At 48.3% G+C, this 14,936-nt stretch overlaps 1 protein-coding gene across 3 annotated transcripts in view; it reads right to left on the bottom strand.

The window, feature by feature from the left end:
* Positions 1–896: 896 nt before the first annotated feature.
* LYPD5 (LY6/PLAUR domain containing 5) overlaps positions 897–14,936 on the bottom strand; it is a 28,251-nt gene continuing 14,211 nt past the window's right edge. The window contains exons 1-5 of one of the 3 annotated variants that reach the window (XM_025368868.1): positions 5,994–6,138; positions 4,201–4,329; positions 3,309–3,485; positions 2,951–3,097; positions 897–2,370 (exon numbers count right to left, since the gene is read on the bottom strand). In XM_025368868.1, the coding sequence (XP_025224653.1) occupies positions 2,135–2,370; positions 2,951–3,097; positions 3,309–3,485; positions 4,201–4,329; positions 5,994–6,057 (753 nt within the window). In that variant the 5' untranslated portion in view covers positions 6,058–6,138 and the 3' untranslated portion in view covers positions 897–2,134. Of the gene's footprint in view, positions 2,371–2,950; positions 3,098–3,308; positions 3,486–4,200; positions 4,525–5,993; positions 6,139–14,936 lie in introns of those variants that run through there. The other 2 variants (XM_025368869.1, XM_025368867.1) reach the window with 2 other exon arrangements.

Below are 14,936 nucleotides of genomic sequence, written 5' to 3'. Positions count from 1 at the left end.
AAATACAAAAATTAGCAGGGTGTGGTGGCACACACCTGTAGTTCCAGCTACAAGGGAGGCTCAGGTGGGAGGATTGCTTGAGCCTGGGAGATTGAGGCCGCAGTGAGCTGATTGTGCCACTGCACTCCAGCCTGGGATAGAGTGAGACCTGTCTCTAATAAATACACAAACAAAATCCAAAGTTTGCTTTGGATTGCTAGCCCATCAAAAAGGTTAGCTCCTTGAAGGTGGGAATTTTTGCCACTTTTGTTCCCTGCTGTATGCCCAACAACTGGAACAGCACCTTGCACATAGTAGGTGCTCAGTAAATGTGAAGGATGAATGAAGACATCCAGCTTCCCCTTGTATGTCAGGGTGTAAAGACAGCTGAAGCCCTTGTCATGTTGGCCTTACAGAAGCATAGGAGCAGAGCATTTCTGAATTGTCCACCTTCCCCCAAGGCTGCTTGCTGACATGGAGCGAGAAGATACGGGAGGCTACTCTTGCTATGCACTTACTCTGAAAATTGCTTTCTCATTGTGCTTTGGGCATCTTGTCTGTAAAACAGGAACGTGTCTTAGTCCCTTCAGGCTGCTGTAACAAAATACCATAGACTGTATGGGTTACACATAACAGAAATTTATGTCTCACAGCTCCGGGAGTCTGGGAAGACTACAATCAATGCACCAGCAGATTCGATGGCTGGTGAGAACTCACTTTCTTGCTTATAGGTACCTGCTGGCTGTGTTCTCATGTGGTGGAAGGGGCAAGGCAGGTCTCTGGGGCCTCTTTTATAAGGGCACTAATCCTATTCATGGAGACTCCACCCTCATGATCTCACCACCTCCCAGTAACATCATTTTGGTGATTAGGATTCAAAAGATGAATTTTGAGGAGCACAAACATTCAGACAATAGCAGGATGCAACTTACTTTTTTGCTTCCCTCACTGAGTTGCTGGAAAGATCAAGTGGCAAAAAGCATGTGAAAGAACATAGTAAAGCATGTGCACAGAGAACATGCTGAAGGATCCCATCTCTATGAAGTTCATGCACTTATGAAAGTGTCCTGTACACCCTGTGTTCCTTCCTCCCTCAGACCTTTGTCCAGGCTGTCTCCTCTACCTAGAATGCCCTTCCTCTTGCTTCTTTTTGCCAGCTACTATTGATCCTTTAGGATTTTGCTCAAGGGTTAATTCCTCCAGAAAGTCTTCCCTGATCTTTACAGCTTGGAGAATTTCACCTCACTGAACTTTGCCTTTTGTGTTTTTCTGTGAAGTTAATTGGCACTCATGTGTTTGGGAGGTGGTGTTGCTTAGCAGTTCATGGGGCTGGGAATCTGGTTCTTGATTCTCTACTCACTAGATACACAAGCTCAACCAAGTGCTTTTGCCTTTCAGTTTGTTGACCTGTGACTTAGAGCTTATGACAGTAGCCCGCTTATACTGGGCCACTGCTGTGTCCCAGTACTAAATGTTAATCTTGTTGAATGCTCACCACAACTATTGTGAAGCAGTTCTTGTTATTATTTATAGAGTTTATGTTCACCTCCACCTTATAGGTGAGAAAATATTGGCACAGAGAGTTCAAGTAACTCGTCCATGGTCTCTGCAGGCTGAATGGTGGAGCTGGGATTTGAACCCATGCAGCTTAGCTCCAGAGCCTGGCTTAAGTAACTTGCTCATGGTCTCTGTGGGCTGAATGGCGGAGCCGGGATGTGAACCCATGCAGCTTACCTCCACAGGCTGGCCTACTAACTGTTAGGGCATACTGCTTATTGGGCTTCTCATGATGACACTAATAAAGACATCATTGTATAGCTCCCTCCTAGAGCTGCGACAAGCTCTGGAGGGAGAGCACAGGAAGCCATGTTACGGGGTGCCTGGTGCTCAGTAAGTAACAGCTGTGATGAGAATTGCTCTTCATCAGGGCAGGACATGGCTGTTTTGCCCTCCCCTGGGATGCTGGTGACTGTGTCCAGTTTCCTCCAGTCCTGTTGACCAGGTTGGGGGGCACGAGGGAGGGAGAGATGAAAGGCCAGAGGGACAGGAGTGTAATTCTTATTTTAACATCATTTTCCAGTGAGCTATGTGATAGGGGCTGAAGCAGCAAGAAGGAGGTGTGTGAACCCTGTCCCTAGCATCCTGGAGGGGCAGTCTATGAGAGCCCCACCAGCAGGAGGACCGGGAGGAGCAGGGCCAGGACCTGTACTGCTCGGGGAGGAGTGGTGGCCAAAGCACTGTTGAAGGGCTGGATCATGGATTTCCTGTTGCAGAGGTGCCCCTCACAGCAGGAGCCCTGGAGGTCGATGGCTGTCCAGGGGCTGGTGGTGCCCTCAGTGGTGCAGGAGGGCCGGTGGCAGGTTCTGATGTACACAGGGACTGAGAAATTGCCTGGGGGTGGGCGGAGCAGTGAGGAGCCATCAGAACTGAGGGAGACAGCTGCACCTGAACTTCCACCTTGATGGCTAGGGCCATGCCTCGGTCCTCAGACTTGCTTCAGGTTTTCCTCCTAAGACCAGGGCCAGGCCTCCTCCCTCAGACCAGGGCCATGCCTCTTCCCTCAGACCCCAGGGCCATGCCTCCTCCCTCAGACCAGGGTTATGCTTCCTCCCTCAGATCAGGGCATGGCCTTCTCCCTCAGACCAGGGTCATGCCTCCTCCCTCAGATCAGGGTCATGCCTCCTCCCTCAGACCAGGGCCAAACCTTCTCCCTCAGACCAGGGTCATGCCTCCTCCCTCAGACCAGGGTTATGCCTCCTCCCTCAGACCAGGGGATGGCCTCCTCCCTCAGACCAGGGCCAAACCTTTTCCCTCAGACCACGGTCATGCCTCCTCCCTCAGACCAGGGCCTTGCCTCCTACCTCAGAGCAGGGCCATGTCTCCCTGTTGGGCCTGTCTGGTGTCACTACCCTCATGGTTGCCCTGCCTCCATATGTCTTGTCCAGGCCCTACCACCCTTTCAGCCCCTCACCGACTGTCATTCTGCCATTGCCCTGGAAGCAGGCGGTCTGGTCCTGGTGACACTGGACCCGTCGGGACTTGCTGATAGCGCAGTCATCCTGATGGACCCCGATACAGGCGTAGCACTCGGCGCCGCTGAGCGTCGGTGGGTCGGGTGCTGGCAAGAGAGGGTAGACACACACTCAGGCAGTGGTACCCTGGCACAGTCGTGCGGGCTGCGCACTGCGCCAGAGCCCGTGCCTTAGCACGTCTAGGGGGCTGGGATCCTAGCGCGCCAAGAGAAGGCGCTCAGCGGAGGCCACGCCTTCCCCGAGGCTGCCCGTCCTCTCATCGTCCCGCCCGGAGCCCAGCCCCGCTCTCCCGCGCACCTTGGCTCAGGTTGGGGAGGGCGTCATGAGTCATGAGGTGGGCGTTGCACTTGTCAGTTGTGCAGCCGCGCACCACCGAGTAGTCTGGCGGCAGCGCGTCGGGGTTGGATTGCGTCTGGCCGGCAGGCGGCCCGGTCCAGCAGCCCTTCCGCACCAGGGTCACCGGCGCGCGATACCCTGGGGGCGGGATCGGGGCTCGTGCTCTGCTTCCCGAAACCCTTCTTCAGTCTCAGCGTTCTTCCTCCTCCCTCTACCCTTTTGCTTTCAGCTACACCTCCTCCCCTCCCTCCTTCCCTGCTTCCTCTCACCCCCAGACCTTTTCCCCGAGTTCTTCTCTTCCTCCGCTCTTCCTTCCTGTGCTCCTCTCCCACCTTCTCTTCCTTGCTTCCCCATTGTCTCCTCCCCACACTGCTCGTCTCGTCCTTCATCCACTTTTTCTTTTGTGGGGCAGAGGACGGAGTCTCGCTGTGTCGCCAGGCTGGAGTGCAGTGGCGCGATCTCGGCTCACTGCAACCTCTGCCTCCCGGGTTCAAGCGATTCTCATGCCTCAGCCTCCCGAGTAGCTGGGATTTCAGGCGCCCGCCACCACGCCCCGCTAATTTTTTTGTGTTTTTAGTAGAGAGGGGTTTCGTCTTGTTGGCTAGGCTGGTCTCAAACTCCTGACTTCGTGATCCACCAGCTTGCCTCCCAAAGTGCTAGGATTACAGGCCTGAGCCACCGACCCAGCCCTCATCCACCCTTTTCTTTCTCTTTCTCCTCTTCTTCCTCTCCCTCCCCATCTTTCTATCTTTATCTTTTCATCTTCTGCCCAATTCCCCTCCCTTTCTTCTCCCTTCTCCCCCCTTTTTCCTCCCTAATCTCTCATCCCTGTCCCCCTGTTCCCACTCCTCACCGGTGTCCAGAGACAGGATAGCCTCAAAACACTCGTGAGGACAGGAGATGCTGGGCAGCTTCATGGCCCTGAGGTCAAAGGGGCCAAAGTAGGTGTGCTCAAAACTGTAGCACTGCAGGCCTTGGGACCCTGGGGAGAAGGACATAGCAGAGTCAGTAGGGCCACTGTGAGCCTGTCCCAGGAACTCAGAGCTCCACCCAGCCAATGACAGGCACATGGGCCTGGCCCCTCTGCTCCCAGGGAAGCCGCGCCTTGAGAGACCAGGTGCTGCTATTGCAGCTGGTCACAGCTGTGTCTGTCTCATGGCAGAGTAATGACTTCTCTGCAGCTGACAGTCCAGTTTTTTTCCCTCCAGGCCGCTCCAGGTCTCCACCCTCCTCCAGGAAGCCGCTCCCTATCTATGATTTAGAATAGGAAGGAAAAGTGATTCATTCTCACTCTGCCCATCCTTCCCCACACTTAACTCACAATGTGGACAGCACAGTAAGTGACCCCTGACGGGCAACGTGCACTCCAGGACAGGCAGAGTGACGTGTGGTCCTGTAGTGCCCTGCAAACTCACGCATCGGCCCCAGCAACACACAACACTGACATAAACACACAATAACAACATATACACAGGTTCATCCAGGTCTCAAAAATATACACAGAATATCCTGAATGTACCCAGGCAGAGTTTTACATTCCCACATGAAACAAGTATGCCCCTGGACCCTGCAATATAAACCCCCCTAACTAAGGCACAGCACTTCACACATGGAAAATCACACAGACACCAAAGCGTGTGTCTGTGAGGATGCTTGTGCATGTGTGATAATCATATCAACACAGAGAGGGACCAGATGCACGGAAAATCATACCCAGAGAGGTCCCAAATCACAGAAATACTGAGCACATAGACATAGAGATAAATATAGGCCTACAAATCACAGAAATACATAAACACAGACCCAGATACACAAAATTACACATGCATCTCTTTTACAAAGAAAGCAAACTCAGAAACAGACCCACAAAAGCGTTTGCTCAGACTAAGACTTTGAAACCTATACAGAGAAACACACAGAAGCACAGTGACCCACAGGACGTGCTGCACGTGGACACATACAGAAATCAAACTCTCCCATTGAGGAGCAGAAACACACAGATTTAGTTGTGTGCAGGAATAGCCTCCTTTCTACCTTTCTAATTCCCTGTCTGTGTAACCACTTCCATTCTGAAATGAGTATGTTCCTGTCCTAGTCCACAATGGGGCAGAGGTTGCCGGAAGATAAAGCCAGGGTTCCTGCCAGTTCTGGAAAGAGTCCTAAGGGTTCCCTGGAAATACCTTTGAATTGGGGGGTTGGGCAAGGAAGAGAAGAAAGGCTGGGATGGTGGGAAGAGAGACACCAGGAAAAATGACTGATGGGAGAAGAACGAAGGCAGGGAAGAGAAATGAAGATGACATAGTCTCCAGGCTCCCGCCCACCAAGACCCAGGAGTCCAGGCCCCCAACCCCCTCCTCCCTCAGACCCAGGAGTCCAGGCCCCCAGCCCCCTCCTCCTTCAGACCCAGGAGTCCAGGCCCCCAGCCCCCGCCTCCCTCAGACCCAGGAGTTCAGGCCCTCAGCCCCCTCCTCCCTCAGGCCCAGGAGTCCAGACCCCCAGCCCCCTCCTCCCTCAGACCCAGGAGTCCAGGCTCCCAGTCCCTCCTCCCTCAGACCCAGGAGTCCAGGCTCCCAGTCCCTCTTCCCTCAGATCCAGGAGTCCAGGCCCCCAGCCCCTTCTCACTACTGGATTCAGAAGTTTGGGTACCTGTCAGGCAGAGTGCAGCCCCAAAGAGGCAGAGCAGAATGACTCTGGGGACCCCCATTGCCATTGCTGAGCTCCGCCACCTGGGACAGCTCCTCCCGCTGTGATGTGCTGCCTGGCTGGTTCTCCCTACCAAGTCCTAAGCATCCCAGCCACCCTGCCTGGCCAGTATTTCTCCATCCCACCCTCCCTATGTGGGCGGGTCTCTTCCTAGGTAATCGTGATGGAACCAGGGTGATCCTCAGTTGCTGGAGGCCTGCACTTCTGGGTCTGAGGGAGGAGGGAACTAGAAGTCTGGAACCCTTAATTTTGAATGATTGGTGTCTTGCTGGCCTTCTTCCTACACCCCTCCCAACACTCTGCTCTAATCTGAGGGTGGCACATATGGCCTTTTGACTTCCCTTCCCTCCCCCTACCCCAACACACACCACCCACACAGCTTCCAATCCTGGGGCCACTTCTCCACACCCAAAGACACATTCATCGTCCCCTCCTCTAAGACTTCTCTCACCCCCAACTCCCCACTCATCCACACATCCTCAGCCTCCAAGACCTCCCTGTCTCCCAGCCCTGATCAAACTAGGCTGGGCTAGCGTCTGTCTCCCCTAACAGGCTGTGAACTCTTCGGGGGCCTCCAGGAATGTCTAAGATATTATTGTATGAGTGAGCGAATGAATCAATGAATGAAGACACAAACAAACAGAAAGGCACCAAGAGACAAGCAGGGAGAGATAGACACAAAAGAGAAACATAGAGAGAGAGAGAGAGCGCGCGCCTTTCAGGAAGCAATTACACATGAGATGCAGAAAGACAGACAGCCTGGTGTGAACAGATGTGACTGTGTAGTCACACAGACAAACCAGAGGTGAAGAGGGTCACCGCAATAGACATGACATGCCCCCAAGGTGTTTCAGAAACATTTATTAAATGAATGAAATCAGGAAGATGGAGATACAGCAGACAACCAGAGGGACACTGTCCCCCGAGGACACAGACAGACCCATGTGGATGCTCAGACACTCAGCAGATGAGGAGGTCCAGAGGAGGCCCCAGCAGGTAGGTGGTGCTGAAGCAGAGACCCCAGGTTAGCACCTGCTGGTTTGTCTCACTTCTTGCTGCTTGGAGATGCTGCCTACTGGATCGGGCTCATCCACTAGCCACAGAGTGGGTGCAGTCATGTGCAGACACCTAGAATCTCAGACCCACATATGGATGGCAGAGTCCATGTAACGCTGGTGACCAAAAGAGCCTTAATGGTCTCCTCAGATCGACTAAACTTTAGACAGGTTTCTTTCTGACTCTCGGCCCCGGATCACACTTTTTGTAGAGTACTTACTTTAGAAAACTTGTGCAGTCATCCCTCAGTATCTGCAAGGTATTTGTTCCAGAGCTCTTATTGATAACAAAATCCAAGGATGCTCAAGTCCCTGATATAAAATGGTGTAGTATTTTCATACAAGCTACGTGCACCCTCCTGTATACTTTAAATTATCTCTAGATTACTTATAATAGCTAATATAAACAATATGCAAATCGTTGTTATGTCATATTGTTTTCTATTTCTATGGTTTTTTTTGTTTTGTTTTTTGGTTTCAAAATATTTTTTATCCAAAGTTGACTGAATCCGTGGAGGTAGAACCTGTGGATGCAAAACCCCATGGACACAGAGGGCCAAATATAATTGCAGATTCTTTCTTTGCTCCCCCTACACCCCCACACCCCACTTTTTTTTTTTTTGAGACGGACTCTCACTCTGTTGCCCAGGCTAGGCAGTGGCGTGATCTCAGCTCACTGCAAGTTCTGCCTCCCGGGTTCAAGTGATTTTCCTGCCTCAGCCTCCCGAATAGCTGGGATAACAGGCATGTGCCACCATGCCTAGCTAATTTTTGTATTTTTAGTAGAGACGGGGTTTCAGCATGTTGACCAGGCTGGTCGCGAACTCCTGACCTCAAGTGATCTGTCCGCCTCAGCCTCCCGGATTGTTGGGATTACAGATGTGAGCCACCGCGCCTGACCTTCTCTGCCCATTTGAAATGCAGGCAAATCTCCTGGTCTCTTGCCAGTGTTACAACCCAGGAATGTCTTTTTCAAGGACCTGGGAATTATCCCTTTGAAATCATCAAGGGAGATAGCACCCCTATCTCCGAGTCTCTGTGCGAGGGTAGGAGCCTCACTTTGATAACTGACAATCAGGAAACCCAGATGGCCCAATCACAGAGAAAAACGTTTTCAGACTCAGGAATAACTCCATGTGATGGACACATCCCATTGACCCACCTCCCCCTATTGTCCTCCAGTACTTTTCCATTAACTTACCTAGGGCTTAAACACAATAGCATGTTTGTTTCAGTGGAGTCGAGTTCAGTCTCTTTCCCTATTGCTCACCTTGAATAAAGTCTCCCTTGCCTGTGTAATTCTTCTTTGACAGCAGCCACTGTGAACACTCACCAGGCTATGTCCTCCCTTACCCTTATCTTGCCAAATCCCTCCTCTTCCCATCAGGCCTCACTTCCCAGAACCTGTTTTGCATCCAAACTATTCTTCCTTCCTGATTCTCCAGTTTCTGCCCCAGGCTCTCAGTGGGGGTCTATCCGGACCAGGGCAAGGTTGTGCTCAGTGTCTCTGGAGAGTGGAGTCTGGCCAGGAAGGAGGATGGGTTTTCTGAAGTCCCCGTGGAAGGTGAAGGCATTGGAGGTCTTCACAGCAGTTTTCAGTTTCAAGGATTGAGGCTTACAGGGTAGGCCAACCAGTCTGGTGAGTGTGTGAGTATGTGAGTGCTGTGTGCACTTTTGATTCTGGTATCCTTCAGGTGCTTTTGGAGACTTTGAAGTGTCAGCTCCCGGTACCTTTGGGAGCATCCGTCTGGCCGTCCTCATCTGCCTGGTGTGTGAGTGTTCACGAGTCTGTTGAATGCCTTAGAATTTTGAATGTCTTAGAATGTTCTCAAGGATCTTCTGTTGCATTCCATCAGTTTCCACGCATGGTTCCATTTCCAATCATGTTTGCAAACATCTTGCCTCTCAAGAATTTTTTTCCATATTTGATTTTCATAAGCAGTTTACTAAATGTGGGTAGCTTCTAGGCTTTGTGGCCCAAATAGTTGAGAAATATTTAGTACTTCTTGCCTTATTTGAAATGATTCCATTAATCAAACAAGTCATAATTGTAATGCGTTTTAAGATATTATTCCCTAAATAACGTGGGTCATCCCTTGCTTCCAATCTTCATGTTCTGCATGAATGTTCTTCCAAACATTATCAGAATTGTGAATTTTCTTTTGGAACTCTAGTCATTACCTTGTCAAAAATTGGATCATCCAGATTGTGTGCCAATATATTCTTTTGTTATTTTGTTATTTTTATTTTTTGAGACCCAGTCTCACTCTGTCACCCAAGCTGGAGTGCAGCGGCACCATCTTGGCTCACTGGAACCTCCGCCTCCCAGGTTCAAGTGATTCTCCTGCCTCAGTCTCCCAAGTAGCTGGGATCACAGGTGCCTGCCACCATGCCTGGCTAATTTTTGTATTTTTAGTAGACACAGGGTTTCACCATGTTGGCCAGGCTGCTCTCGAACTCCTGACCTCAGGTGATCCACCCTCCTCGGCCTCCCAAGGTGTTGGTATTACAGGTGTGAGCCACCACACGCGGCCTCTTTTGTTGTTTTCACATACATTCTTCCTGCAGCATCAATATTTCTTTCTTTCAAATCAGATCTTAATTTTCTTTTACAGTTCAGTAGTATCAGGTGTATTCATGTTGTGCAATCAATATCCAGAACTTTTCATCTTGCAAAACTGAAACTGTTTACCCATCAAACAACTCTCCTTTCTTCTATCCCTCCTCCCCACACTCCCTGGCAAGCACCATTCTACTTTGTTTCTGTGAATTTGACTACTCTTGATCAGGGATCCCCAACCCCCGGGGCCTGGTACCAGTACCTGTTAGGAATGGGGTGCACAGCAAGAGGTGAGCATTGGGCAAGGCAGGGAAAACTCATCTGTACTTACAGCCTCTCCCCATCACTTGTACTACCATCTGAGCTCTGTCTCCTGTCAGATCAGTGACTTAGATTCTCACAGGAGCGTGAACCCTATCATGAACTGCGCATGCAAGGGGTCTAGGCTGTGCATTCCCTATGAGACTCTAATGCCTGATGATCTGTCACTGTCTCCTACCACCCCTAGATGGGACCATCTACTGACAGGAAAACAAGCTCAGTGGGTCGGCTGTGGTGGCTCACATCTGTAATCCCAGCACTTTGGGAGGCTGAAGCAGGAGGATCACTTGAGGTCGGGAGTTCAAGATCAACCTGGTCAACATGGTAAAACCCCATCTCTACTAAAAATATAAAAATTAGCTGGGCATAGTGGGTGCGCCTGTAATCCTAGCTACTCAGGAAGCTGAGGCAAGAGAATCCTTGAACCCAGAAGGCGGAGCTTGTGATGAGCTAAGATCACACCACTGATCTTGTTGCGACACAGCAAGACTCTGTCTCAACAAAACAAAACAAAACAAAACAAAACAAAACAAAACAAACCCAACAAGCTCAGGGCTCTCACTGATTCTACATTATGGTGACTTGTATGATTATTTCATCATATATTACAATGTAATAATAATATAAATAAAATGCACAATAAATGTAATGCTCCTGAATCATCTGAAACCCTCCCCCACCCCCCCGGTCCATGGAAAAATTGTCTTCCACACAATCGGTCCCTGGTGCCCAAGAGGTCGGGGACCACTGCTCTGGATAACTCATATAAGTGAAGTCATATAGTACTTGTCCTTTAGTAACTGGCTTATTTCATTTAGCATAATGTCCCCAAGGTACAACCATGTTGTATGCAGCATGTGTCAGAATTGCCTTCCTTTTAAAGGCTGAACAATATCCCATTGTGTGGATATACCACATTCTATTTATTCATTCATCCATCCATCAATGGACACTGGGGGTGTTTCGCCTCTGGGCTATTGTGAGTGATGCTGTTATGAATATGGCTGTACAAATATCTGTTTGGGACCCTGCTTTGAATTTTTTTTGGTTATTACATCAAATAATTTTGAATGTTGCACACTCTTATGGAACTGCCCCTCATCTCATTTTCTTTCTTTTCTTCTTTTTTTTTTTTTTTGGCAGAGTTTCACTCGTGTTGCCTAGGCTGGAGTGCAATGGTGCGATCTCAGCTCACTGCAACCTCTGTCTCCCAGGTTCAAGCGATTCTCCTGCCTCAGCCTCCTGAGTAGTAGCTAAATTTATAGGCAACTGGCACCATGCCCAGCTAATTTTTGTATTTTTAGTAGTGACAGGGTTTCACCACGTTGGCCAGGCTGGTCTTGAACTCCTCCTGACTTCAGGTGATCGCCCGCCTCGGCCTCCCAAAGTGTTGGGATTACAGGTGTAAGTCAACGCGCCCGGCCCACCCTCTCATTTTCAAATAATGTATGATAGCTGTGTTCACCTGTGTTGTTGCAGGCTGGGCTCTCCTGGGAGGCAGATTGTGAGGCTGAGATTAGTGTGCAGGACCTTGGGATCAACAGCTGCGAAAAGGAGGCAAAGGAAGCTGGATTTTGAGCAGAGGGCGAGATTGGGTCCTGATTCAGTCAAAACAAGGGTTCAGTGCACCCCAGGGGGAGGTCTGGTACTGGGCTTGTGGGCTCTGGTCAGCTGAGGCAATGTCCAAGGGGCTGACGTCAGAAGCAGTTGTCAGAGTCCTTCATTCTTGAAGAGATCTTGGTGGCAAATCACAGCATCCACACCACATTCTACTCATTTCTTTGCCTTAGTGTATTTTTCTCCGCCTCTAGTGTATTTTTTTCCACATGTTTGAAATAAAGATTAATTACAGAATCCTTTGAGATTAAACAAAGTTACATGATCTGGTCATTTATTCCTCAGTTGAAAAAACTGATGTGAAACAACTTTTCCGTCTATCGTTACTGTCTTTTGGAAGTTAAATGTTCTTTTTTTTTTTGAGACAGAGTCTCCCTCTGTTGCCTAGGCTGGAGTGCAGTGGCGTGATCTTGACTCACCTCTGCCTCCCAGGTTCAAGTGATTCTTACGTTTCAGCCTCCAGACAGGCTGGGATTACAGGTGTCCGCCACCACGCCTGGCTAATTTTTATATTTTTAGTAGAGACGGGGTTTCACCATGTTGGCCAGGCTGGTCTTGAACTCCTGACCCCAACTGATGTACTGGCCTCAGCCTCCCAAAGCACTGAGATTGCAGGCATGAGCCACTGTACCCAGCCTAATTCCTCTTATTTAAGGCAAATAATTTTTAAGAGTTTAAATTTAAGAGTTTGATATTTAAATATTCACATTTAAAGAGTTTAATATTTAAATTAGGTGGCTGGGTACCTGGATTGATGAAAAGAACATGTAATTAAAGGGTTCATTTATTCTCCATTTTTCCTGTCTTTCAGTTATTTCTTGAATTTTCTTTTCTTGGCTTACACAAAAGTGGAAGGAGTAAATTCATGGTCTATTCTGCTCAATCATTAACGGATCTGTGCTACATTCTGCCAAAATAGCAGCTGTGGAAATTTTTTCCCTTTGCAATTTTGTTTTTCTCAAAAATTCATTCAATGATCCACTTTGTTTCATAATAGCTTTCCATTTTCTGGTCCTGATTATTTTTCGTCCTTGATAGACATCAAATAAAGTTAATATTTTATCTTAGAATTTTAGCATCTTTCAATACTGTGTAGGTAACAAACCATTAAATTTTCATGAGTTTATTTTTATACTCATGAAATTTCTAAAGCAATAATAAACAACTACTATAATAATATAATTAACAGACTTGCATAATACTCTTTAATTTCAACCCACACACATTCTTTGTGGATGATTAATGGTAACTGGATATTAGTTTGTTGTGTTATTGTTGTTGCTTTGAGTCAGAGTCTCGCCCTGTCACCCAGGCTGGAGTGCAATGGCATGGTCTTGCTCACTGCAACCTCTGTCTCCCGGGTTCAAGTGATTCTCCTGCCTCAGCCTCCCGAGTAGCTGGGATTACAGGCGCCCGTCAGCACACCCAGCTAATTTTTGTATTTTTAGTAGAGACGTGGTTTCGCCATGTTGGCAGGCTGGTCTCGAGCTCCTGACCTCGTGATCTGTCCGCCTCAGCCTCCCAAAGTGCTGGGATTACAGGCGTTGAGTCACTGCGCCTGGCTGGATATTAGTTATTATACAGTGATTTGTGCCAAGTGAAAGGACTTGTAGATTTATTTATTTATTTATTTATTTATTTAAGACAGAGCTTCGCTCTTGTTGCCTAGGCTGGAGTGCAATGGCGCGATCTCAGCTCACTGCAACCTTCACCTCCCGGGTTCAAGCAATTCTCCTGCCTCAGCCTCTGTAGCTGGGATTACAGGCGACTGCCACCACACCCGGCTAATTCACTGGGCTAATGTTTTGTATTTTTAATAGAGACAGGGTTTCACCATGTTGGTCAGGCTGGTTTTGAACTCCTGACCTCAGGTGATCCACCTGCCTCGGCCTCCCAAAGTTCTGGGATTACAGACGTGAGCCACCATGCCTGGTCAGGACTTGTAGATTTAAACGTAGAATTCAACAATTCCAGTCTGGTAAAGAATTAGATGAAAATATGAACTGCAATATGAAATACTAAATACAGACAATGCGCTGGCACCATTAGGGACTTTAAAAAAATGTTTTGCATATCAGGTGGAAGAGCAGCTCATTGTTTAGAAGCACAGGCTATTTTAAATGACATAAAATCAATAGGTTTTTCCATTTCAAAACCAATGTCTCCTTAGTATATGGAAGAAGAATGGTAGCTACCAACCCTTTTGGAACAAGACACTTTACTGCCATCTGCTGGAACATAGTTGCAATAAATTGTAAATCACTTTTGCAGCCGGCAATAGAATACACAACACACAATAATTTTCAAAAAGTTGTTTTCAAAATACTAAAGATGTCTGTGAAATGAATAGCACCTCCTTAGGTGTAGTGCTCTTGTGCAGTGCCCAACATGAACAACTGCACATGGTGACAGTAGAATCATGGCATCTGCAAAATAAAATCCATTTTATTTTTTCCTTTCCAATCTTTATGCCTTTTTTTCTTTTTCTTGCCTTATTGTATAGGCTAGAACCCCCAGTACATAATTGAATATAATTAATGGTAGTAAAAATGCTTGTCTTGCTACTGATGTTGTTATATAGTTGTGTGTTTTTTTGAGACAGGGTCTTGCTCTGTTACCCAGGCTGGAGTGCACTGGCATAATCATGGGTTACTGCAGCTTCAACCTGCTGGGCTCAAGTGATCCTCCCTCCTCAGCCTCTTGAGTAGCTGGGACCACAGTTGTGTGCCCCTATGCCTGACTAATTTTGCTAATTTTTTCCTTCTCCTTCCTTCCTTCCTTCTTTTCTCTTTTTCTTTCTTTCTTTTTCTTTCTTTCTTTCTCTTTCTTTTCTTTCTCTTTCTTTCTCTTTCTTTCTTTCTTTCTTTCTTTCTTTCTTTCTTTCTTTCTTTCTTTCTTTCTCTTTCTCTCTCTCTCTTTCTTTCCTTCTCTTTCTGTCTTTATCTTTCTTTCTTTCTTTCTTTTTTTTGGACAGAGTCTCGCTCTGTTGCCCAGCTGCAGTGCAGTGATCTTGGTTCACTGCAACCTCTGCCTCCCAAGTTCAAGCAATTCTCGTGCCTCAGTCTCCCGAGTAGCTGGGACTACAGGTGTATGCCACCACACTCCACTAGTTTTTGTATTTTTAGCAGAGACAGGGTTTCACCATGTTGGCCAGGCTGGTCTCAAACTCCCGACCTCAAGTGATCCACCCACCTCAGCCTCCCAAAGTGCTGGGATTACAGACATGAGCCACTGGGCCTGACCTGATCTTTTATGTCTTACAGAGATGGAGTCTTGGCCGGGCACGGTGGCTCACGCATGTAATCCTAGCACTTTGGGAGGCCAGGGCAGGTG

The sequence above is a fragment of the Theropithecus gelada genome, chromosome 19, assembly GCF_003255815.1.
Source record: "Theropithecus gelada isolate Dixy chromosome 19, Tgel_1.0, whole genome shotgun sequence".
NCBI lineage: Eukaryota > Metazoa > Chordata > Mammalia > Primates > Cercopithecidae > Theropithecus > Theropithecus gelada.
Note: the sequence above shows the minus strand (reverse complement) of the source record. Positions and strands in the feature narration are given on the sequence as shown.